We start from the raw sequence: 24,423 nt of genomic DNA, 5'->3' as shown, positions 1-24,423 counted from the left end.
GGTGGAGGTGTCCCTCAGCCTGGCCTGCACCCTCTCCAATCTGGGACCCCTCGGACATCCCTCCCGCAATCCAGGACCACTGGCTCCTAACCACTCACCTGCCTGCCTGTCTAATGCCCCCAACTGCTCTCCCCTGCTGACGTGGTCGCCCCCAACGGCCCTCCCCTGCCGGCCTGGTTGCCCCCAATTGCCCTCCCCTGCAGGCCAATTCACCCTCAACTGCCTTCCCCTGCTGGCCTGATAGCCCCTAACCCCCTGCCAGCCTGATCTCGCCCCTAAATTCTCTCCCCTGCCAGCCTGATCTCAGCCCTAAATGTTCTTCCCTGCCAGCCTGATCTCGCTCCTAAATTCTCTCCCCTGCCAGCCTGATCTCAGCCCTAAATGCTCTTCCCTGCCAGCCTGATCTCGCTCCTAAATTCTCTCCCCTGCCAGCCTGATCTCAGCCCTAAATGTTCTTCCCTGCCAGCCTGATCTCGCTCCTAAATTCTCTCCCCTGCCAGCCTGATCTCGGCCCTAACTGGCTCCGCCTCGGCCCACCATCATGGTTTTGTCCAGAAGGATGTTCGGTTGACCTGGTCTAATTAGCATATTACCCTTTTATTAGTATAGACATCAGTACCATTATAGGGAGATTATTAAATAGGTTATTTAGCCAATCTTCTAGTGCTTTCCCAGGCTGATGCCCCCCCTCTACCCTCCATACCCCCCACCCCCACCCCCCGCCACTGTGGCCTGCAGGAGTCATCTGTCTGCAGCTACAGAACTGCCTTGCTTTCCCAACAGTGTCATGCACAACTTCCTAAATAAAGCTTTTCCTGCACTTTGCACTCTTCCGTTGGATTTACTCCTGGAGGCAGACTGTCAAGGAGGGGAGCAAGCGTGACCCTGACCCCACTGGACAGCCACACTCCATAGCGCACTCCAGGGGCCAGGCAGAGCCAGCACTGCCCGGCATCCCTCACTCGACTTTCCTTCCGCCCTGGTAGCCTGTCTTCCGTGAACACAGATACCTGTGTTTCAAGCTGAGCGTGTGTCACTGGCTGCACTTGCAAATAAAGCCACGTTCCCTATTCCCCAGCTGCGCCCCTTTTTTCCTGCCCTCGCCGGCTTGGAATCCACGCCAGGACCCAGCCCCCTACATCCCCACACTGACCCTCACGGTTAGACTTCGCAGCTTATGATAGGGACATTGGGTCACACTGAAAAAACTGCACAGGGATGTTCACTGGCACTGCACCAAACCTAGTTTGGAAATGACAAGTACCTCATAGTGGGAATGTGCTGTGGAGCCGCTCACTCTAATCTCCCTGCACGCCCTTCAGAGTCGCCTTCATGGACTTCCTATCATAGGCATTCTAAGTTTTAAGTCCTCTACTATGAAAGAGATCTCACCAAGATATTTTCTCACCGATCACTCAAGAAACTTACAGTTACAAATTCCTTATACTCAGCAAAACTGTCCATCATTGATTCTAACAGCTGCTCTGCTAGACCTTCAGCTCCCAGGCGATCAGCCCGGCTCATGGGTCCCCCACACTACAGGCTGGCACCCACCTTGCACTTCGCAGTGCTTCCTGCAGGAGCCAAACAAAATCCTGTTCCTGCGTTTATATAATTTTTATTAATGTAAATGAGCATTACATTTATTTCTAACTTTTAATATGGATATGTTCATCCATTCATACAGGAGACCAGTAGAATGAGGCTGATTATCAACATGTTATCGTACTTTGTCTCCCCAGCCTTTTATTTTTTATTAAAAAAAAATATATATATATATATATATGGAACGCTTCACAAATTTGCATGTCATCCTTGCACAGGGGTCATGCTAATCTTCTCTGTATGGTTCCAATTTTAGTATATGTGCTGCCAAAGGGAGCACTCCCTAGCCTTTTAAAATACACACATTTCAGATAAATTATTCCACCAAGACTACTTCATAAGCAACTCTAAGAGACAATCCTCTCTTTTTTAAACACAATCACAGCACCATTATCACGCAAAACCACCACCAACAATCCATGTATAGCTAATGAATTCTTCTTGTGCCCGATCTCCCCAACTGCTTCAAGGTCAGTCTGTCCTCAGTGCGCTGATCTGAACCAGAGCCCTGACCAGGTCCCCAAGCAACCTCAGTCTCTCCCCCCACACCCCCCACCCCGCTTCACCCACCAACAAACCAGCTGTCTGTCCTGTAAGAGCTGATGGCTCCCTGCTCCTCCCTGCAGCGCAAGGCTGCTCAGGACATGGACCCTTTTCGGCAAGAGGAGGTCACTGGCTAAGCCCACCCCTCCCTTCCCCACCAATGACCTGCCTATGCCAGTATTTCACAGGGGACACAAAATGACCTTTTAATCCCGCTGCACTTTCCAGCTAGAGTTCTTTTAAAAATCAGTTCTTTCATCAATTATTTGATTTAAAGAAATGACTTGTACAGATCTACTGATAACACTGAATTTTGTAATCAATGTGCTAATTTTAAAAAGTAAACTGAAAGTTCTGGACATTTGTTTCACAATACTGTGAATACACTTAACACTAAAGTTAGACAGGACAGAGACTGGTACCTTTTATGTTTCTCCCCACAATTTAAAAAAATGAACTGGGACAATGTCTGTCTTTTTCCAGCTTAATGCTGCTTCTTACATGTGGAAGTACACATTCCTTGGCAGTTTGCCTTTGGAAGCTGTATTTACTTAGATTATTTTGCAAGTTGTTCTGTGGCTATTCTTTTTTAAATGTCTTCAGATTTCAATTTGTATAGTTTAAATTTTTCCTGAAAAATCAACAGTTTCATCAAGATTTTAAAATTTATTACCATTTCTTTTGCTATAACTTGCTTTATTTTCTTGTGTTTTGTTACATTCCCTTCAACACTGCATTCTGTTCATTTTTTCTTTGATTATATTTGCCAGAGAGTGGTTTGACTTATTTTACTTTCCCAAAAACCCAGCTCATAGATTTGCCTTATTTTTTTTTCTTTCAAGCAAATGACTTTCCTATTTTTGTTAGTAGAAATGCCACCATCCCCTCCAGGGTTCCTTGGGGCCTCTGCACTTCACCCCCATCTCCTCCCTCGCAAGGGAGACCGAGCCGGAGCCGGTGGAGGGAGCACTGAGCGGTAAGGCGGCCAGCAGGGGAGCCACAGGAGGCCCAGGGCCCAGTGCTGTTCCGAGGACATCTGGCTGCAATTTCTGGCCTCAGGTTCCATCAGATGAAGGCAATGCCCAGCCCCTCCCTGAGTGCAGAGCGTTTCTGGTTTGTAACTAAACCTGCTCTTAGGCTCCACTACCTGCACTATTTCCCACCGACTCCTGCAAGAACTAACACCTGCACTATCCCTTGAGCCCATGTCCGGGAACCTAGAAACCAGTGGCTCTAGACATGCTTGTAGGGTCGCCGCAGGGACGACCTGTGGTGGTTTGTGTTTGTTTCTCTGGCGGCTGCATAGCACTTGGTGGTATTTGTTTTGAAAACATTCTTAGGTTTAAAGCATTGGAGCCATAATTGCTGTGACATGGGCTTTTAGTACCAAGACCAGACAGTCCCAGACAAACAGGGTGGGTCGGTGACCCTGAAGCCATGCACCAGGCTGCGAGCCTCCCGTGGCTGCAGCTGCTCCTCTGCCCATGAACTGAAGACAAGCCTAGCCCTCCATTCTCCATCTTCAGAGGAATCTGTGGAGGGAGGAGCCCCGACATGCTCAGGGCCGGACGTAGGAGCACAATTTCCGCTCTGAGTTAGCATCTGAGGCTTCCTTGTGCCGAGGACTGTGCTGCTCAATGTTGGTGCCCAGCAGTTACCTTGTGGGATGTGTCACCCAGGGTGAACTTCCTCCTGGCCCACTCTGCTCGCTATCCCTGAGAGGAAGGCAGCCTAGGGTTTGCCTTTATCCAGACACTGCCCACAAAAACGACCCTTCGGCAAGCACCTGTCTGGGCTCGTCTGCCTGCTCTCCGCGGCAGGAGGTGACTGCATCCCAGGGCGCAATGTGCCTGGGGTCCTGTCTGTCCAACTCTAGAACCTGTGCCAAGTGGGGGGTCTCTAATGCGTGAAGAAGGAAAGTGTGAGTAAGTGTCAAACACATCAACTCTGTCCCTGTCAAAAACAAACTTCCAAAAAGCTGCCATTTAACCGACCAATGTTTGTCCACAGGAGGGGAAACAGTGGGTTGGGCTCAGCCTTCTTTCTACCCACTCCCGGGTCAGCAAGCAGTTCTGCTTCCAAGGGCAACACATGCCCAGTTACCAACGGTCCTTCTCGATACCACCCCCCAACTCCTTCCTCCCGCCAGCCTCTCTCCACAGCATCTGACTAAAGAAGACTCGAGAAGCCCTATCAGGGGCTATAGGACTGACATCATCTTAACCCAGCCGTGGGCAAACTACGGCCCGCGGGCCGGATCAGGCCCGTTTGAAATGAATAAAACTAAAAAAAAAAAAAAAAAAAAAAGACCGTACCCTTTTATGTAATGATGTTTACTTTGAATTTATATTAGTTCACACAAACACTCCATCCATGCTTTTGTTCCGGCCCTCCGGTCCAGTTTAAGAACCCATTGTGGCCCTCGAGTCAAAAAGTTTGCCCACCCCTGTCTTAACCCCAAAGCTGTACAGAGCACACTCAATACCTGCACCTAGGGTGCCCACGCTGAAGGCCTGTGCCCACATACCTCTTCATCACTGGGCTCCATGGGCTGGCACAGCCAGGGGGTGTCCACCAGCTTCCTGAGCTGTCGGTCCATCTCGGCAAGAGCAGCCCCCAGCCGCTCCTTCTGAGGGGGGTCCAACTGCTGCTCCCGCAGGGGGAAGAGAGACGCGCTGGTTATTAGCAGTGGAGCTGGGGCCACGCAGTCCCAGGGCTGAGCTCACTCAGGTCCTCTAAACTCCCCTTCTGAGGAGTGCTGGGGGAGAGAATCAAGCTCTCCTTTCACAAACAGTGGAGGAAACCACGCCTGCCGGACAGTCACACTCACGGGGCTGACGCTTCACCTGCCTCCCTGTGCCATGGGCCCTCTGTCAAAAGGGACAGACCAGCCCGCCGGCACCAGCTGCAGGAAATGCCGTTCCATTCCAGGACAGCGCGGCACATTGGAGGGGAGAGCAGAGGGTATTAAAACTAGACGTTTGGGGCCATTCTCCGGCTGTGTGACTTTTAGCAAGTTGTTTCGCCTCCACGGCCTTCCAAGTCCTCATTTTTTAAAACAAGAAGGTTGGTCAGGCCATCTCTCGGCCTTTCCCTATTTTAGCTCCTGTGACCCAGTAAGCTCCCCACCCTGAGTGTTTCCCCAGAGCCGCCGCTTCAGCCAGGTCTGCAGGGCTGAGTGAGGATGGGCAGTGAGCTCGTGTGCCTACCAGGGCCCAGGAGGATGGCTGCCGACCTACAGACACCTAAGGGAGAATTCTGTCTACGATGACAAAGGCGGTCACGTCTGCAGGAATCTGACACGCTAGGGATGGCGTGGGGAGGTGTGGCCAGAAGTGGGCGCTCCAACCACAGTCAGGTCACAGGAGCTCTAAGGCCCCTCCCAGCAATGAGTCTAGATTCTTAAAGCCAGAAAGTCTGGACTGAAATGTGCGACAATGGCCACGTCCCACAAGAGCCCGGCTCCTCAGCTCACCAGGGCCATCTTCCCGGACAGCAGCAGCTCTGTCTCGCTGCGCAGGGCCTTCATGTTGTTCACCAGCTCCAGGACAAAGCTGCAGCTCAGCCCCTGAGAACAACCAGGAGAGACACCATGGAGGAGGCCCGAGGGCTACACATACCCAGAGGAGCAAGACCGGAAAAGGGCAGGTACCTCCGTGGTTCTGGGCTTGCTGTACACACGGTCCATGGACTTGGAGCTGGCATTGACGGCGTGGGCAAGTTCTTGCTCCATGTCTCGATGGGACTGAGCTATCTCTCGGATGCTAGAGAAAACGAGAAACACCACACATCAGAGCACATGAAGGGCGGTCTAAAGTGGAAGCTGTAAGTGCACTGTTCCTAGGAATCCAGGACAGGTGTGCAGATGTGTGAGCTGGCTCTGAAAACACCCGTAGATTTTAAACTTCCATCTACGTAAACTGAGTAGCTCTCAAAGAGGATCGGTGGAAATAAATCAAAGCCAAGGGCAAGCAGAAACCCTGCTGGGCTGCGTGAAGGAGGCCAACCAGCACCAAGGGTTTGGGAGGAGGGACTCAACCCATGCATGCCAGCGATGGGCGTGGAGCCCTGGCGCTCCAGTGAGCGGAAACTGACCTGTGGATAAGGGCTCCCGCCGCCTGCCCAAACTGGTCCATCTGGGTGGCCTCTTCCTCGGACAGGATCCCCAGGTGCAGGGAGAAAGACGGCGGGCGAGGCAGTTCGCACTTCTGCTTGTCTTCCCAGGACTTTAGCGTGTTCTCAAATGCCTAGGGCACGAGAACCCAGAGTTACACTTTCTACTGCCCTCTAGGTGAGCATGTCTCTACCAATGACAAGCACACCTGACATGCCAGGCTCCCAGAGAGGGAGAGGCAGACTCTTCTACACTGGGGAAGAGAAACGGTCCTAGGAATTCCTACACCATTGGCTTAATACTGGCGTCTAAAAAAGAATAATTTCCTAGAAGTAAACATTAAAAAACCCCGAGTCTTCTTATAGAAGCAGCACAGGTGTGCCTGCAGGTGAGCCCTGGCCCCAAAGGCAGCCTCTTACCCTGTCTCGGGTGAGCATCTGGGCCCGGTTCTTGTGGATAATCCGAATGTATCCCGGAGGTTGGACCCAGGCCTCTCCGTCCACCTGCACAGGCACGCCCTCCTCACCCAGGATGGAAATCTTCACCGTGCGACACTGAGCAAACATCACAGCATTACTCGTGCACAGGGCTCACCAAGGAGCCTCACAGCCGCTGAGCACTACAGGAACCTTCCTGCCCTGCACCCTGCACAGGCAGCTGCCCTCCGGAGCAGCAGGCACCACACCCACAGCCAACCCTGCAGTCAGAGCATCCCTGCCCAGGTCGAAGCTCAGGGAGCCTTAGGGTCTGTGCCCTGGCCCCACTGCCCCCTCGCCCAGAACTGCCTCTGTGATCGCAGAGGAAATCTCAGTGATCAGACACAAACACCAGGCCCAGGGTCGGGACGCATGGCTTCCAAGAGCCACTGGGTCCCTGAGCACATGCGACACCGAACAGAGCCAACAGCCCACAAGTGGGAAAGAATGCACTGCTCCTCTCTGCAACAAAAAATGCAAAGACCTAAAACAGTGAAATCCCAGCAGCCTCCTTTGAGAACAGGCAGGACAACACAGGCTGCGGCTCAAGTCAGCTGGTGTGTCAGCTCCCACCCAGGTTTCTGGGCATAAAGCACCACCCTTCCCCCACCCTCAGATTGACAGACGCTTCCCAACCCATCACCAGAAATAAGTAACGGGGAGGGGCGGGGCGCAGGCGCTACATCCCCTCCCGCACTGGGCCTCAGAGTAGCTAGGCGAGGCCACACTTTCTCCACCGGACATATATGCTCAGCCTCTGTTCCTAAGCACAAGTTGCCACTTCTGAAAGCTGCAGGCATGGTCCAAATCCAGGCCAGGCCTGTCTCATCTCATCCCACCTCAGCAAGAGGGGTAGACAGGGGGCACCCCCAGAAAAAGTCAGGGCACGGAGCTCAGGCTGGGTGCTAATTGGTCCCAATTTTGAGCACCCACTCTTCTGGGCTCTGCACCAGGACGCATTTATTGGGGAGAGTGCAGTGTCAAGACTGTGGTTCTGGGCCAGGTCCTGCTCTCCCAGAGACGGCCTCCCAGGCCCTCCCTGCCTCCAGGACCACAGCCAGTACCTGGGCAATCCGGTGATGCTGCAACTTAATGACCCGAGAGACAGCCATCTGCATACTGCCAAACACAGCGACCACCTCCAGGATCTTATCATCAAAGGACGGAGCTGCGAAGGTCTGAAAGGTGGAGGCAGAGCTGACCTGGGCTCCCACTTTCCTGAACACACGCCACATACTTCTCCCTGTTAGGGCTGTTGCTCTGGTGAAAGCAGACAGGCCCCTACAAGGAGGTAATGCGTCCTAACTGAAGCAGCAGCTACAGTATGAACCTGTTACTAAGATCCTGAAACCAAGCTGCCTAGGATCAAATCCCGGATCTGCCACTTACTAGCCTTGTGACCCTGGCAAGTCACTTCATTACCCTGTTCCTCAGTTTCCTCATCTGTAAAGTAGGATAATACTGGTACATGCCTCAAGGGGTTGTTATGAGGACTATGTGCACAGTCTCAGAAGAGTGACCAGCACATATTAGTGTCCAGTTAGTGTTAACGATTTTTATTAGCTCTTATGTACAAAGGAAGCCATGCCCCTGGTTAAAACCTACCACTGCCTCCCAGAGTTCTCAGCATAAATTCCGAAGTTCTCCCCTGGCTTATACAACCCCATGTGAATTCTAACTTCTCTGCATTCCCCCGCCCCCCCCCCCCACACACACACACACACAGTGCCACCAGACAACTTCCGCCCCATGTCACTGTTTAGCCACTGAGCCTTCCATCTGCTGCTCCCTCTGCTTGGAACAGCCTCCTCCTCTTCTTCCCTCCCCCAACACTCCACCTGACCTGGCTGACCCCAAATCATCCTTCAGGACTCAACATAGATGTCCCCTCCTCCTAGAAGCCTTCCCAGATCGCCACCAGTCAGGGTTGGTCCTGGCTTCTGCGTCACACCTATGCCTGTGAGCACATCTGTTCTAGTCAGCCTCCCTTCTCATGAGCAGGGGACACCACCTGTCTTGCTCTCCACTGTACCCCCACTGCCAGTACAAGAAAGGTGGTGTGCATCTATCCCTCTGCATCACTGACAGAGCACCCCGAGTGCTGATGCTCTATCAGGGCCCCAAGTGGCCTATGCTCCTTGAAGGGGCTGCCTCTCTGGTCACCGCCTCCCTGACCCCAAGCTCAGGCCCATGCTAACCAGAACCCCTGTACGTACATCATCTTCCTTGGTGCCCCCCCAGAAGTTGGTCCCTCCGGCATAACTGGGAATATTGAGGACAGCAATTCCTTGGAGACTGGGAAGCGGGATGGGCCGCCCATCACACTGCGTGGTGGAGAAGCAGGACAAGGAAAGGAGAGATTCGGGCATCAACCAGTCCTTCCTCACAGGCAACCCGCCCCAGGGCCGAGGAGGCCCCACTGGGGGGGGCTCCCACCGAGGGGTCCACAGGGAGCAGCGCTCACAGGAAGCCCTCCAGCTCACCTCCAGCAGGACCTTCTGCTCCAGGTTCTTATAGGTCCTGTGCAGCAGCTCTTTGGTCCCCAGCACCCCATACCACATCATGTTCTTGGTTCGGCTCCTAGAGAAGGAATGACAGAACCGGCGTAGGTCATGGCTTTCTTTCTAGTTAACGACAGTCATTGCTAAAAAGTGTGGGGGTGGCAATCTGATCACAAAAGGGTGAGACTCAGCGATTCCCTGTGGCAGTGACCCCTTAAGGAAGGACATGTTCCTGTTAGTATCTATGAAGGGAAGGCACAGAGGCATGTTTATTGACTGGAAAAGTAGTATTTCTTAAGAAAGTAATCATACCCTGAAAGGTAAAACTTCACAAAAATTTTATAACCATGAGCTTTTCTGACTATAAAATTACGTTTACCACCGGACAATTGGAAAGCACATCTGTAAGTGCTGGTGATCAATGCTGCTGGGGGTTTCTGTCTTTTCTGGGTGTGCGATGTACAGGTGGAATAACCAGCCTGCCATCTCCTGACGCACTGTCCACTTCTTAGCACACTTTGTGTTGCCTGCCCCTGGCTAGGAACCTCACAGACTTATGAGTCTCCTAAGAGACTCAGTCCTCTTCCCATTGACTGGGGTCACTCGCTTTCTTATGCTGAATTTGCCCAAACCTGGACAACCCTCGGGGAAGCCTCCTCTGAGCTGGCCTCTTGGACTTTCACCTGCTTCCACCCACCTTTGAAAGCACCTCCATTTGCAGACACAAGGCATTCAGGTAGCACACTGCACATCCTTTTATCTGCTGACTCCAAAAATTACCTTACTGACCAGGAGAAATGAGGAAGACTCGAGGACAGGTGTGTACACAGGTGTCACCCACCTGCACTTCTCCGGGTGCTCATCACGCTTATTGTTGAAGTCCAGGGATATCTTCGCATCCAGGCCAATGCCAAAATAGTTGTTCATGACACATTTCTCTGTGTAATACTCTCTGCAAAAGGGGTTTCAGAGCAATTAAAACAACCCTGTTTAGCAGCTTCCAACCTCTGCAGTTCTTCCTGAAGGCAAAACTCTTTTTTTCTTTTGTAACAGTGTTGAGAAATAATGCATATACCATATAGTTTACTCACTTAAAATGTACAATGAAATTTTGGGGGGCTGTTTTTCATTTTGTTTTATTAATCCTCACCCAAGGATATTTTTCCATTGATATTTAGAGAGTGGAAGGGAGAGGGGGAAAGAGAGAGAAACATCAATGTAAGAGACACACATCGATTAGTTGCCTCCCACACAAACCCCGACCAGGGCCGCAGATAGAGCCTGCAACTGAGGTACATGCCCTTGACCAGAATGGAACCTGAGACCCTTCAGTCCATGGGTCCGACCATCTGAAAACTGAGCCAAACCAGCTAGGACTACAACGCAATTTTGATGCAATCACAGAGTCATGTAACCATCACTACAATCCATTTCAGAATTACCGGATCACCCCAAAAAGAAAGCTCACACCGTTAGCCAGCACTCTCAACCCCTCCCCAGCCCCTGACAACCACTAATCTACTTCTTATCTCTATGGATCTGCCTCCTCTGAACATTTCATAGAAATGGAGTCCCAAAACATGGGGCTCTTGCGTCTGGCTCCCTTCACTGAACAGTGTTCCCAGGGCTCAGGGCCTGGAGGAAGCAGGGCTTCGGGGGCCTGGGAAGTGGACAGGCAGGCCACAGAAGGCCATGGCAGCACAGACAGAATGACCAGGTCCTGGAGTGACGGGTGGCTGCCTGGTGCCCCAGCCTGGGTGGAGGAGGAAAGAAGCTTTGGTCTCCCTAGGTGAAGGAGAAGTCTCCCCAGTCTGAAGAGGAGAGAACAAAGATAGACCAATGGCTGTGGCGGCCAGACTTGGAACCTCAGAGATCTCAGATTAAGAAAACAAACAAAATATAGAGATGTGGGGGGGAGGGGGGGCCAGGACACTGCTCACAGGACAATAGCTCTGGCCTTTTCGAGGAAACAATGTCAGGAAGGGTCCAAACAAGAGCCCAGGCAACCCCGGGAGGGGCCTGGAGTGAGGAGCAGACAGGCCTGTAGGTGGCAGTGGCAGGTCCTAGACGGGATGCCCAAGCACTGGGCAAGCCAGCACATGGCAACAGGTGTCTGAACAGAGGCGGCTCCCTGGCAACTGGCCTGGCAGGACTGCCACTCTGCGTACTTCCAGCTTCACCTTCCCAAAACCCAGAGTCTCTGTAACCGCACATTTCTCAACGGCTCTCCCCAACCACACCAAACACATGGTTGGCAACGTCTAACCAATCACTACCACCTGTCGCTAACTGCCCAGAATTTGCTATCAGCCAGCAGAAAGGAAAACCTAGAAGAATGGGTTTTCAAACACCATCTGTGTCTGCAATGGCGTGTACACACAGGAACAGATGCAAATGAACTGCTGTACACACTGCTCACTGCCTCAGGCCAGGGGCAGAGGACACAGTGCGGGAGCACCAAGCAGCTCTGGAACTCTCCTCCCCACACATCTCAGCCCAGGACAGTGTCTCCCTGGGGATCACCAGGAGCTTCCAGCCCAGGGATCTGTGACTGCAGCTCTAACGGGAGCAGACCCCATAGGAGAAAGCAGCAGAACAGCAGGGGGGGTGGGGAGGAAGTAGTCAGGAAGAGGCGCCAACACAGGGTCAGCCGAGGTTACCCAACAGTGATAATGAAGAACAAGTGGAAAGTTAGTTCCCAACTGGAGTTTCTGAACCTGCCAAAAACTCAGAACATTACATATATTCAGAAGACGCTGCCTCATGACCATCGGAAATGAGCCAGGACAGGCTACATCCCATTGTCCCATCGCCCCATTTCTGGGGTTTCCTTACCAGCTGACACCAGCTGGAAGGGGGTCCCCTAGTCAACTGCTCACAAATTACTCCAGTTAATGCCAAATCACTTTCTAGGCTCCAGCATTCTTTTACAAACATGCCCCCTTGGTTCATGCCACACTCACAGGTTTTCTGGTTCGGAGTTGAAGGGATCAGCATTAATTAATAAGCGACTGATAACTGAACCGCCAGGCAAGGAACCAGACATCCCCGCGCGAACATCTGTGAGGGAGACAACCCATATTCATGAAACAAAAGCAAACATACTGGTGATAGAAATCAACACCTGTGAGACACGTACAAAAATGGCTTGTGAAGACAGTCCTCATTAAATGCACAAAGCTCCGCCAGAATGAGCTCTTCGTACGACTCATCTTAGAGCCCAGTCATCCAGCTTTGGAAGGCTACAGTCATGAGAAATAAACACCTTCAAGCCGCCTGCATCAATTTAAAATCTTTAAATCACACATTAAGGCAGAGATGAAACCTATTTTTGAACATTCTGCCCATCCATGCCCCCAGTAATATCTTTATCACTGGCTACCCAAATGCTCCTCATTTCCGAGGGCTCACTTCCCAAGGGCTTCTGGAATTTTCTTTTTATTTAGTGGAGATTCACTAGAAATTGACAAATCACTTATAGGAGTACATGGTGTGGCTAGGAGGCCTCCAGACTCTACCTGAAGCTGGTTAAGGGAGCCTTGCTGGCAATTTCAACCCCTTGTGGCATTCCTTCCTATGAAGATAAGGTCTGTCACCACTGCCCCGGAGTTGCCTGCACTTCATCCCAGCAAATGAGAGCAAGGGCAGGGAAGAGAACTGGGCCAGCCCTCCCGGTGGCTACCTGCTCCTGCTGCAGTCATGCTAGAAACAGAGGCACGACTCCACAGTCCCACCCACAGCCTGCCACCCTCCTTGTTCACTCAGAACAACTATTTTGCCTGCTTCACATGCCTTCCTGGAGCCCCACCCCCATATCCCCACCCCCAAGGTGATCTGGGTGCCATCTGCCCTTTGTAATGAATAAGAGCACTGTCATACCGTGACCTAACTCTGAATTCTATCTACTTTCCCAAGGACCTATAGACTCTTGGAGGACAGAGACCCGGTCTCGTTTATTCCCACAGACCCAGTGCCGGGCAAAGCGACGGGCCTGACACCCTCCCACAGACAGCTCCCCACTGTGCCCACCTGGTGGTGGGAACACTCACTCGGGAAGAGGATCTTCGTGTTCAGCGCTGGCAGGCCATCCCGGCTTCCTGGCTGGGGAGGAAGAGAGGCAGAACTCCCTTTGCTGATCAGCTTCTCACATGGGGACTTGGACACTATAAAAACAGGACACAAAGCCACAAGACTGTTCAAAACAAACCATGACTGACTACTGGGAAAGTTCACTAGGGAAATGCCAGGTGGAGGGGCCGGGGGAAGTGAGGAGCTTACAAGCCACTGGTCAGCCCATGTGGAGCTGGTGAGATAAAGAAAGAGGCCCAGAGAGAGAGACAAAGAGGGGACAAGAGGCAAGTAGGTCTGAATGCCTTCAAGAGGGTGAGGCTGGGACGGGGCACGGAGGGGCTGGACCCTACTCACACTGGGGTGCATGCCAAGTGTTCTAAGTGGTCATGACCATGGAGTGAACTCTGAGACAGATACCTCTTATTGGCTTGTCTGGGTACAAGGGAGGGGCCATGAACAGCCAGGGGACAGGGACATTCTCCACACCTGGAGCCTGAGCCGTTCCAGGACAGATAAGGGGCACAGGAAGAGGACCCGTGGGGCTGGGCGATGCCCTGACCTAAATGCCAGGCCAGGCTGGCTCTGGCTGGAACAAATTTCCTATGTTCATGGCATGTGGCTGGCTGCAACCAGGAGGTTCTGAGATCTACTGGGTCTGGGGCACAGGGAGGATCTGAGCCCTATTGGGTCTGGGGCACAGGGAGCCTCAGGAGCAAGGCTCCCCCCTCCCCAGCACTCCCTCCCACCTGCCCCCAGACAAACGACGCACAGCAGGTGGTACAGGGAAAGGCCATGTGTTAAGCTTTCTGAGTGTCACAGGCCGATGGCAGGACTGAGGGTCACCCAGGCTGGCGGCTATACCTTTGCGGAGACTTCTATGCTTGGCAACCCCGCAGCTCTCACTGTGGCACACGGTGTCCTCTGACTTCAGGTCCTTTTTCTCCTCTGACTCGGAGAGACCTAAGACAATCATCTCCTGTTCTTGGGTCTGGGCATTCTGCTCATCGACAGCTGCATGGAAAGAATGTCCACAGCTCAGCCCAAGGACATTACTGGAGGCAAGGCCAGGCTGATGGAGGTCTGCTGAACAGACTCCCCTCTTCATCTACCAGTTTGATTTTCCTTCAAATGTCCTCTTGGCTACAGCTTAGACCTGAAGCTCCCACCTCATCCCCACAGTCCCCCTGGGCCTAGCACACTGCAAGTACCATGGGCACCGGGAATCCGTGCCAGCTGGCTGGGAGGAGGGCCCAGAGGCTGAAGATGTGGAAAGAAGGTGAGTGAAAGATTGAGAGCCTAGAGCAGCCCTGGGAGATGTGGTGAGGGCTCCACCTCGTGCATCCACCAGTATGTAGGTAGGAGGTCACGACTTATTCTTCTCACGGAAGCAAGAAGCAGGCTGATCTGCTCAGAGTGAAAAGGTGAGGGCTAGGAAAGCATCTGAGGGGTGTGGATGTGTGAAATGGTTTCCGAGGGTAATGACAGACAAGACAGACCCAAGACAAGAAAAAACTTGCCGAGGAGGGATCTGGGGGTCCCGGCAAGGTTGGAGGCAATGAAGTTCACAGGTCAATGTGGTTTTTCAGCATTCTCATCTAAGCTTAGCAAACCGAGTCTGGAGAAAGGGAGTGACTAGCCAGGCAAATCTTTATCTTATGTGGTCTATCTACCTCTCCCAGGCCCCAGGCTGATGGTGGGCAGTCAGCACGCCAGGCCAATGACCTGCCCAGGCCCTGAGCACCCTCCACCACTGCAGCAGTCCTGACTCAGACACCATGGTGCACCTGGTCCCCCCACTTCTCTGACCACCTCCCTGGGCTCCCCCAACCTCCAACCTCTCTCTGTCCACTGACTTGATGGATGGGGCCCACCTCTCCAGGTGTCCTAAGAGCACCTCAGTTCTAAGCACCACGGCTCTCTCAGAACACACTCCCCCAGGGAGCCCCTCCTCCAACTGGAGGACACACATCCTGCATGGCTGCACCCGAGGTTGGTTGGGCAGAGTTCCCACAGGTTAGCTCCATTCTAGGGAGTGGGCCCCCTATTCAGGGATCAGTTTCTCCAAGAAGACCCCTGCGTATGCCCATGAGGCACCTTTTCATCAGCCAGGGGCGCCCTCCAGCTCTGCCTTCCACTTTCTGGATTCCTAGGTGCTCTTTCCACAGTCTTTACATCAGACCAAGTAGGTGAGCAGGGAGAAACGCTGCCTAGGGATAAACCGCTAGGCCGGAAGTGACCTCGGGCTATCAGGCTTTGGCCTGCGTGGTGGATGTCTTTCCAGCACCATGTTCGGAGGAAACTGGGCGTGCCCAGCACTTGCCTGAAGAAAGCTCCCTTTGTCATTAAGAGACCAGCTACCTTTTTCTGTGTGTTCTATGATCTGACGAATTGCCTTCTTCAGGCTGTTGGCTCTCAGCATGAGCTGTTCCCGAGGCCTGAATATCTGCGGCCGGGCTGGACACGCTGACCCCATCGAGCGGTCCACAGCTGAGCCACAGCTGCTGCCCGTTCCGTCTCCATCTTCTGCCTCCTCAGCAATGGTGGGCGGCGGGGTGGGCAGAGAGGACGAGGCCTGGGACTCGTCGTCCAAGGTCTTGAGGAGAGAATCCAGCTTCTCTTTCAGGACAGAGCACTGGACGGGAACAAATGGAGTGGAATGGAGTGCCTCTCATCCTGACACCCTCCCAGTCAGGGGCTCAGGGAACAGACCTTCTTGGCCATGACCTCAGACTCCTCCGAGCTCTCGGTCGTCTTCTCGTAGGCCTTTCCCACTCGAGCCACAAAGTCTTTCACCGTCTCGCAAAGCACTCTGGGAGAAAGCGCAGAAAATCGCTTCTAGACACAGTCCTGGCTGCGGACTGGCCCCGTGTGGGCGCCCCTGCCCCCTCCCACCCCCCCACCCCCCCGAGGCAGCTGGCACTCACTTCGCTGATGAGATCACCACCGAGTGCTGGTCGGAAGTCAGGATTTTGGAAAGATGGGCCGCGACCGAATCTTCATAGAAGAGAATTTGCTGCACCTACAATTACCCCAAAACAGGGTGGGATCATTGTAGGAAGTTCACCCAGTGAACTCCTCACCCACTGCGCCCACTAGTTGGGCCTCAGCTCACTTCCTTCAACAATCTGAGACCTGCCAGTGCTATCTGAAAGATGTCAAAGGCTTCATCCAGATGTGGACAGAAGGGCCTTAACAAAAAAGAGCATATTGATAAAGACTTACAAGTATCTCATGCTTCTTTGTCCTTTAGCCTGAGATTCACCACCAGCAGCCTGTGCTAGGAACTAGGATCTTCTATCCTGTTTCCATAGGCAACACTCCTTAACTCAGGTTCCATTCACAGCAGACAACACATCTGTCTACCTGGTTGGGAATGTGGCCTGGCCCATCTCCTTCTCTCAATGTAAGTTCCCCCTTCCTCACTCATCTCTGCCTGCTGAAATGGGAGATCTGATGCTGTGTAATCCCTAGTCCCTAGCCCAGGGCCCGCAAACTTTACTATCAGCTAGACCGTACACTTAGTCTTCCTCTTTTGAAAGGTACAGACCATTCTCTGCTCACAGGCCATGTCAGAGCAGGCCCAGGAAGATGTGGCCTGGGGGCCAGTTTGCCGACCGCTGATCTAGCCCACTGTCCTTGACCCTGCTGGCGAGCAGACGGCCCCTGGCAGAGTTCTCTCTCCTGCTCAGCCAGCAGCAGCTTGCCCAGTGGGGATGAGCACAGCTATGTGCCAGGACTGCACTACTGCAGGATATAAAATAAGGAAGGCAAAGTTTAGGCCCTTATGAACTACTAAGACATAATAGCCCTAAAACAAAAAGAAGATTGAATGGTTGAACTGGCACAGCTAGCTGCAAAGGGAGGCAATGAAGAGGATGGTGGGGCAGCAGCAGGTGCAGGGAGGGTGGGAAGTCCTAGGGAAGTGTCACCACGAAGGCCCCAAATCCTGATGACAACTGGGAAGCCTTCAGATGACCCAAAGCCTGGGGAGGTCAGAGTCCATGTGGCTCCACCTCAACCTTGAGCTGACCCTGAACTCCTGGTCTAACCTAGGGCTGGGCATGAGAGCACTGGGGTGCCAGGGAGGGGAAGGGGTGGGAAGTAACTGGAAAATACCTCGGAACCCTCGCTGAAGTCCTCGGTGACGACGGTAGAAGAGGAGGCCTGCCGGGGCAGTTTAGTCTCGTAGGCCATGACACTCCACCTGCACACAAAGGCAGCTCCCAGGAGGTTGCTCCGCCTCCCAGGCAGGCCCTACACCTCCCTCCTTGTGTCCTGGAGACCTGACCTTACAACAATTCTAACTTCATCTGTAAGTCCTTTATCTTGGCTTGTGTCCCTAACTTGGCTCCTCCCATAGCTAAGAAAAAATGCTACACCACTTAGTCACTATGGCTCCAGTGATGGAAGAGAAAGCCAGCAGCCAGCTCTTCATCAAATGCACAACATGGGAGGGGCAGCTGAGTGGACGCGTGATCAAACCTGCTCATGGCAACCACAGGATCGGGAAGAACATGAGCATTTTCAATGACACCAATCCACCACAGGCTCTGGTTAGCAGGATTTCAGACATGAGTCAGAACTCAAAGCAGTTCACCCAAGAAGGATGCCAAAGGGTTATTAAACACACAGAGACTATGTATCCAATACTTAGGTTCCTTCTGGGAACAGAACAAGAGAAAATGGGGTTGCTCAATGATGGATAATGAGCACTCTACTGATAGGCATCAGACGACGGCTGCAATGGCTCAAGGGGACAGAGCCACCTTCTTTAACAGCCCAGTGGATCAGGCTTGGCCTCAAGAGAAGACCTCAGCACTCAGTTCATAACCTGTCTGTTATCTTTTTCATAATCCTGGTCAAAACTTAACTCCCAGGAAAAAAGAATTCCGGCTCAGGTCAAATTTTTACAACTATTTGTCAAAAGCCTATGGTTCACAGGGACCCCAGGTAAGAACAGCTGGTCAAGGTGACCTGTCTCCAACCAGCTCCTGTGGTGCAGCACGAGAATGCGCCCCACTCACCTGTCCAGCATCTTGGTGCTGGCTCTTTCCAGCTTCTCCAGGATCTGCGGGAGCTGGGTGTCATCGTCACAGGCCGAGCCCCAGCCTAACACGCGAGCCAGGTCATTCCCTGTGCCCAGGGGCAGCACTCCCAGCTGACACTGGCAGAACACAGTGGGAAGATACAGTATTGAGCCCCTCCTCTTTGCTGACAATGGTGGCTGGACTCAGTGGAAGAGACCTGCTCCAAAAGGGGTGGGGCTTCCATCCCAGGCAGAGCCACAGAGCCCAAGGCCTTTCTAATCCCACAGAAAAGTCCTCCCTCTCCCACAAGCTGCATCTCACATGTTGCTACATTTTGGCTACCCTCTAGTACAGTGGTTCTCAACCTTCTGGCCCTTTAAATACAGTTCCTCATGCTGTGGCGACCCCCAACCATAAAATTATTTTCGTTGCTACTTCATAACTGTAATGTTGCTACTGTTATGAATCGTAATGTAAATATCTGATATGCAGGATGGTCTTAGGCGACCCCTGTGAAAGGGTTGTTCGACCACAAAGGGGTCGCGACCCACAGGTTGAGAACCGCTGCTCTAGTACCTCTCTGATCTACATTTCCCAAATCCCTTCCCCTCCCATTTTACAGCTATGGCCACAGTCCTGTCTCTGACTGTTGAGTGTCTGAACCCCTGAAGAATGATTCTGTAACTCCCGCCGCCTGTCTCTCCATCCACTAAATCTGACTCACTGAAGCCAAGCCCATCTTCTAAAGACACCACTAGTGTCATCTTACTCCTCTAAAAACATCGGCAATGGCTTCTAAGTCCCATCAGAACAGGCACCAGGACATCCAGTCTGGTCACAAAACTCAAGCACACCCAGTGCTCAGCCAACATACCTCTACATGCTAGTCCCCAGAGAGACCACCCCCCCTGCACTGCTCAGGTCTCAACCCTCCCCTTGGAATTCCCACCCCAGAGCCCCCACCACATCCAGTCAGTCCTCAGGAAGCTCCCTAGACACTGGCTGCCGAGACCTCTCCACCTCCATCGTCTACATGCAGTGTGCAGGGTGGGTCACTGGTCCTAATAACTGCACAGCCAATGGTCACCTGCTCCAGCACAAGGGAGGCCCTGCCACCCTGCGGGGGACAGCAAGCTGGAGGGTGAGGACCGGGAGCCCGAGCACCAGGTGGAGAGGTCCTGGCACTGGCTCCCTGGAACCTGAAAGAAAAGGCACAAGCAGTGGAGGTGACAGTAACTGTCCAGCTGGAGAGGTGACCCCCTGCCAAGTCAGAGTTCCATCAAGAGGAGGGTAGTGAGGAAAAAGTCAGAGAAGCAGAAAAGAGCCAGCCAGCATGGCTCAATGGTTGAGTGTCAACCTGTGAACCAGAGAAGCAGAAAAGGAAGAGGGAGCCAAACTGGGACCCTAGCAAGCTGTGTTACGAAGTCTGGACTTTGTCCTAAAGACAAGGGGCCACCAAAGAACACTTAGGAGGGTACACGGGCATAACTGCTCATGGTGAAAGTCCCGGGGAGGGTGGACAGCAGCACACAGGGGCTAGCTTAGACACTCTGGGGTGGCAGGACTGAGTCTAGCAACTAGGTAGAAATGAGGAGGGAGGGCAAGGGAAGAATCAAGAATGACCAACTGCCAAATCTCTGGCTTGGATGTCTGGTGGATGATAATTTTCAGACTCTAAGGAAAGAAAGGGGGGCGGGCAGGGCTGAGTGGTATGCTCAATGCTGGAAATGTTGGGCTTGAGGTGGGAAGGGGCAGCCAGGAAGACGAGAAACACCGAGGAAAGCTAGGGGAAAGATGGCTGACCAGAGAATCAAGTGCCACAGAGAAGCCAAAGGAGATAGTGTTCACTGAACTCAGCTGAGTGGATGAAACCTGCCTTCCTGATTAGTGACAAACTTGTAGATCATCCTGGAAGTCAACAGAACACAGGACCTCCGTGTAGTGCTCTAACTTTACCACTAGAGGGCAGCATTCTCTTTCCTGAGCAAGTGGCCTTGCTGGAGAGTTCACTGTCCAACTTCCAACATCATTTTAGTGCCCGAGGCTAAAAGATGCCTAAAAACAGTCCACCCCACCTGAGAGTCAGGTCGAAGATCTGGAAAAAAGTATGTTGAAAGCAAATGACAAACGGAAAAAATATCACCAACAGAGTTTACATCCCTAATGACAATAATCCTTAAAAATTAAAATATTTTTAATTTTTTAAAAGGCAAATACCCCAGTTGAAATGTAGGCAAGGAACATAAACAGGTAACTCACTTAAAAAGTCATGGTTAGCCCGAATGGCAAGGCTCAGTGGTTGAGCATCAACCTGTGAACCAGGAGGTGATGGTTTGATTCCTAGTCATAGCATATGCCCAGGTGGGGCACGCAGGAGGCAACCAATCAATGATTCTCTCTCATCATTGATGTTTCTATCTCTCTCTCTCCCTCTCTCTTCCTCTCTGAAATCAATAAAAATATACTGAAAAAAGAAAAAGAAAAAAAAATTCACGGTTGAGATGTTTGATTTCACCAGTAATGAAGAAATAAAAATAAGACATACCCTGGAGAGCAGGAAGGGACAGAAATAGACCTACTGGAACTGCAAGTCAGAGTTAGGCTTCCTTGGACCTCGCTCTATCAACAACAGACTCGTATCACCCATGCTGTTCCGTGCCTGCACTTTATAAATCAGCATGTTGTGGCATCTTGCACTCGCCCCCTGGCAGTAAGTGGAGATCTGCGGGTGGTTTCCGCCTGTCAAAGCTCTGCGCTGAGCTAGCTCACTCCCCTCACTGATGATCCCCTACCTGGGCATTCATAACGACTACTGGTGAAAATCATAGAGACCCTTTCCCAACTATGCTCTTTCAAAGAGTGTCCAACCTTAGATTCTGACCTGTACTGCCACACTGCTGTCCTTCCAGACTGCACCAATCTCATTTCCTGATGCCACAAAAAAGTGTCCTTTCCCACACCTGTCCGTTGTTCATCTTATTCGTTTTTGCCCAACTAAGTAGACAAAAAGGTCATACCTTTACTTCTAACTGTGAAGTTCCTGTTCCCCTGTCACAGCCCAGCCCCAGCCCCAGTCCCCGGCCCCATGATGCTATCGAGCTACCAGCTCTTACCTTCCAGACCTTAGCTGACCCCTGCCTGAGAACAGTACTCCAAGGGGACATGGAATGTCACCAAGACAGCCCAGCTTCTCTCTAACTGTGACATCACCCCCCCCCACCACCCCATTCCCAGGGCTGGGCTCCTCCACATTCAGGCACCTGTTTGTGAAGATTGAGGCTGTCGATTTCAGAGAGGACCCAGCCAACACTGCCATCCCCACCACAAACCAGAATCCGGAATGTATCAAACTTCTGGAATAAGCGTAAGCTGCAAAGAAAAGAGAATGTAATGAGATGAGGTGCATTCTAAATGACAAATGATGGCCAGTTAGTCCTGGGCGAGGGCCCCTTCTGTGGCCCTCAGGCCGAACTTGCACCTTCCCTGTGATTAAGTCCGTCAGAGGCAGAGCCCAGGTGCTCAGACTCAGCCTGCTGGGGCCACTGGGCACCTGAGCGCAAAAGCCTCCCACCCGAGGCCTCTGTGCCCATTACCCCCTTGCCTAGTCCCCACGCCCCACTTGCCTAGTCCTCACACGCAGCCAGAACCTGCATGGGCAGCTGAGGAGCCCAAGAAGCACAATTATGTCCACTTTACCTTCCCGCTGGGCCACTGCATCCTCCCAGGTGATGTGACCCATCCCTCCTCCCCACGTAACCCACCTCCATCCGCTTCCCGAGCTCTTCATGGTCACCTGCCCCTCGCATGCAGTGTCCCCCTCTGCTCACTCCTCACCCACTTCCTGAGTGGCCTGATCCAAGTTTTGGCTTCAGAGACCACACATATGCCAATGACCCTGAATGACCCTAAACCATGACCTCCAGGCTTTCCTGAAGGACAATACTTGCACTTGTCTACCAAAAGAGTCACTCGGGTGTCGTAGGTTCCCCTCCTGGGAAAACAGCAGAGCTACCATCAAAACAGTCACCAGACCAGACCCCGCTGTCCCGTCCACCATTACTTCTCTCATAATCACTACAAGAGCCTTCTTCCTAGCTCACGTCTCCTGCGAATACCTCTGACTGCTACCAGTATGATCTTCCCAAAACAAGTCGTGTCCAGTGTCTCACTTTAACTAGTTGCCACTTGTTTACAGGAAAGGTTCCAACCTCTCGGCCAGCACCCACAACCCTCCCTAGACAGCAGCTGACATCCCACTGTCTTCTCACCTCTTGGCACACACAGTACCTTCTGCCCAACAGGCTCCAAACCTCCCTCCCCCCATGACACCAATTCTCCTCAAACACTGGCTCAGGGAGAAACTGAGAAACCCCAATTTGATTTATAAACTCCTCCTGTGGGTTCCCACAGAATCTGCATGCCTCCCTGTCATGGTGACAGACACGCTGTCATGTAACCTTGACTATGTGTCCATGTGCTGCACTCCCGGCAGGCAGGGGCCCACCTGAGTAGGCCTTCCATCTAGCTGAATCTGAGCCAGAGGACGTCCTGGAAAGACAAAAGGGAATGAGGGATGCACGTGACTTAGGGAATAAACACAGGTGAGGTTCTGAAGCAGCAAGGCTGCCTCTGACTGTCGGGGTGCTTCTCTGAGAACACTGACCTCTCCCAGGCCTCCTGCTCTCCATGGACAGGTGACACATCAAGGGCAGAAATCAAGAAAATGAAACAGTGTGCCTAAGTTTATTTATAAAGTGTGAGATGGAAGCTGCTTCCCAGAAATAAGAGTTTACTAAACCAACTGCCCCTGTGCCTTTGTGGGGCCCCGTCTCCTACACAACACCACCCCAAACACGGGTCTGCATGCAGCCAAGGAATATTTGGTTCTTCTCAAGTTCCCTGTCCAAAGCCATTCAACAGCATTCGTCCAACACTCTCGGTGCCTCGCTGAGTGAACCTGTTTAGTATATCAGGACAAGGGCTGTCTGATCCCTTCACTGCCCCGCCCCCCCCCCCCATTTTTTAATCCTCACCTGAGGATATGTCTACTGCTTTCAGAGAGAGAGAAAGAGAGAAACATCAATAGGTTGCCTCCCATATGCACCCCAACCAGGGATCAAACCCAAAACCTAGGTATGTTCCCTGACCGGGGATTGAACCCACAACCTTTTTTGGTGTATGGGACAATGCTCCAATCGACTGAGCCACCCGGCCAGAGCACTGGCCCCATTTTTTAACTAAAAAGATTCCTTTCTAAACCCAGCGGTGGATATGCTCCTGCGTCATTCAGTTAACTGAGTCCACCTATCTACATCTCGGGAGTGCTGCCTGGAGGGAGCAGGCTAGAAAGTTGCCATGGGACTTTTCTCCAGCAGCTGCTGTCATGGGAACACCCCCACATCAGGCCCTGGGGGTATGTGCACATCCTCTCCCCGCCCCCGAAGTTCCTGTTACATCAGCCCCTGCTCCAAACACAGCACCCTCCCAGAAAACACAAACCAGAGAACAGGCCCCCAAGCACTTCCCACTACAAATACCCTGGATGATCCATCCCCTCACAAGCTAGGAGGCTTAGAGCGCCGACCTTGAACTGCTGCTTCCAAATGAGGAAGGAGTTAGTTCAAACGACAAAATTCACAGAAGCAAATGTTTTTACAAACCTAGAGTATGCACAAAACTAGGAAGAAGACACATCAGCTCTCCAGCTACTTGGGCCCTCGCACGTCTGCATGTGTCACTGCACCTGCAAGGTGAGCATCTTCTTGTGCCTCCAAAATGAAAACTCTCTTGTTTGACCTCCTTGGAGGAAAGCCTCCCCAATACTAAGCAGCCACTGAAAGCCACAAAGCAAGTCTATAACCACTGACATCAGAAAACGCCCACACTATTGCATGCTGACACCCTTAAACAGTATACTGCACAATGCCAGGCAACAATGCACCACATTCAGTTCAAAAGTGTGTATGCACGCCTGAAATACACATTTGAAAATTGGAAGGACACCCAACTCTATTAACTATTGAGTGGGTACCTCTGCGAGTAGAATTTGGGGAACGAGGGGGTGATTCAAGAAACACGGCCTTTAT

At 52.3% G+C, this 24,423-nt stretch overlaps 1 protein-coding gene and 1 non-coding gene across 6 annotated transcripts in view; both read right to left on the bottom strand.

The window, feature by feature from the left end:
• DGKD (diacylglycerol kinase delta) overlaps nucleotides 1-24,423 on the bottom strand; it is a 113,566-nt gene that overhangs the window by 4,834 nt on the left and 84,309 nt on the right. For all 5 annotated transcript variants that reach the window (XM_059703576.1, XM_059703577.1, XM_059703578.1 and 2 more), the window contains 18 exons: nucleotides 21,598-21,706; nucleotides 18,335-18,474; nucleotides 17,427-17,514; nucleotides 16,235-16,329; nucleotides 16,020-16,119; nucleotides 15,669-15,942; nucleotides 14,172-14,321; nucleotides 13,289-13,402; nucleotides 12,203-12,299; nucleotides 10,081-10,191; nucleotides 9,222-9,318; nucleotides 8,955-9,062; nucleotides 7,803-7,916; nucleotides 6,682-6,816; nucleotides 6,244-6,395; nucleotides 5,801-5,912; nucleotides 5,624-5,716; nucleotides 4,676-4,795 (listed from right to left, as the gene is read on the bottom strand). In XM_059703576.1, the coding sequence (XP_059559559.1) occupies nucleotides 4,676-4,795; nucleotides 5,624-5,716; nucleotides 5,801-5,912; nucleotides 6,244-6,395; nucleotides 6,682-6,816; nucleotides 7,803-7,916; nucleotides 8,955-9,062; nucleotides 9,222-9,318; nucleotides 10,081-10,191; nucleotides 12,203-12,299; nucleotides 13,289-13,402; nucleotides 14,172-14,321; nucleotides 15,669-15,942; nucleotides 16,020-16,119; nucleotides 16,235-16,329; nucleotides 17,427-17,514; nucleotides 18,335-18,474; nucleotides 21,598-21,706 (2,209 nt within the window). The remainder of the gene's footprint in view (nucleotides 1-4,675; nucleotides 4,796-5,623; nucleotides 5,717-5,800; nucleotides 5,913-6,243; nucleotides 6,396-6,681; nucleotides 6,817-7,802; nucleotides 7,917-8,954; nucleotides 9,063-9,221; nucleotides 9,319-10,080; nucleotides 10,192-12,202; nucleotides 12,300-13,288; nucleotides 13,403-14,171; nucleotides 14,322-15,668; nucleotides 15,943-16,019; nucleotides 16,120-16,234; nucleotides 16,330-17,426; nucleotides 17,515-18,334; nucleotides 18,475-21,597; nucleotides 21,707-24,423) is intronic.
• Nucleotides 1,779-1,885, bottom strand: LOC132238906 (U6 spliceosomal RNA). The gene has a single exon (XR_009453882.1). It is a non-coding gene; the product is annotated as a U6 spliceosomal RNA (small nuclear RNA).

Source organism: Myotis daubentonii, chromosome 7, assembly GCF_963259705.1.
Source record: "Myotis daubentonii chromosome 7, mMyoDau2.1, whole genome shotgun sequence".
Lineage (NCBI taxonomy): Eukaryota > Metazoa > Chordata > Mammalia > Chiroptera > Vespertilionidae > Myotis > Myotis daubentonii.
The sequence above is the reverse complement of the archived record's forward strand: the minus strand, read 5'-3'. Positions and strand labels throughout refer to the sequence as shown.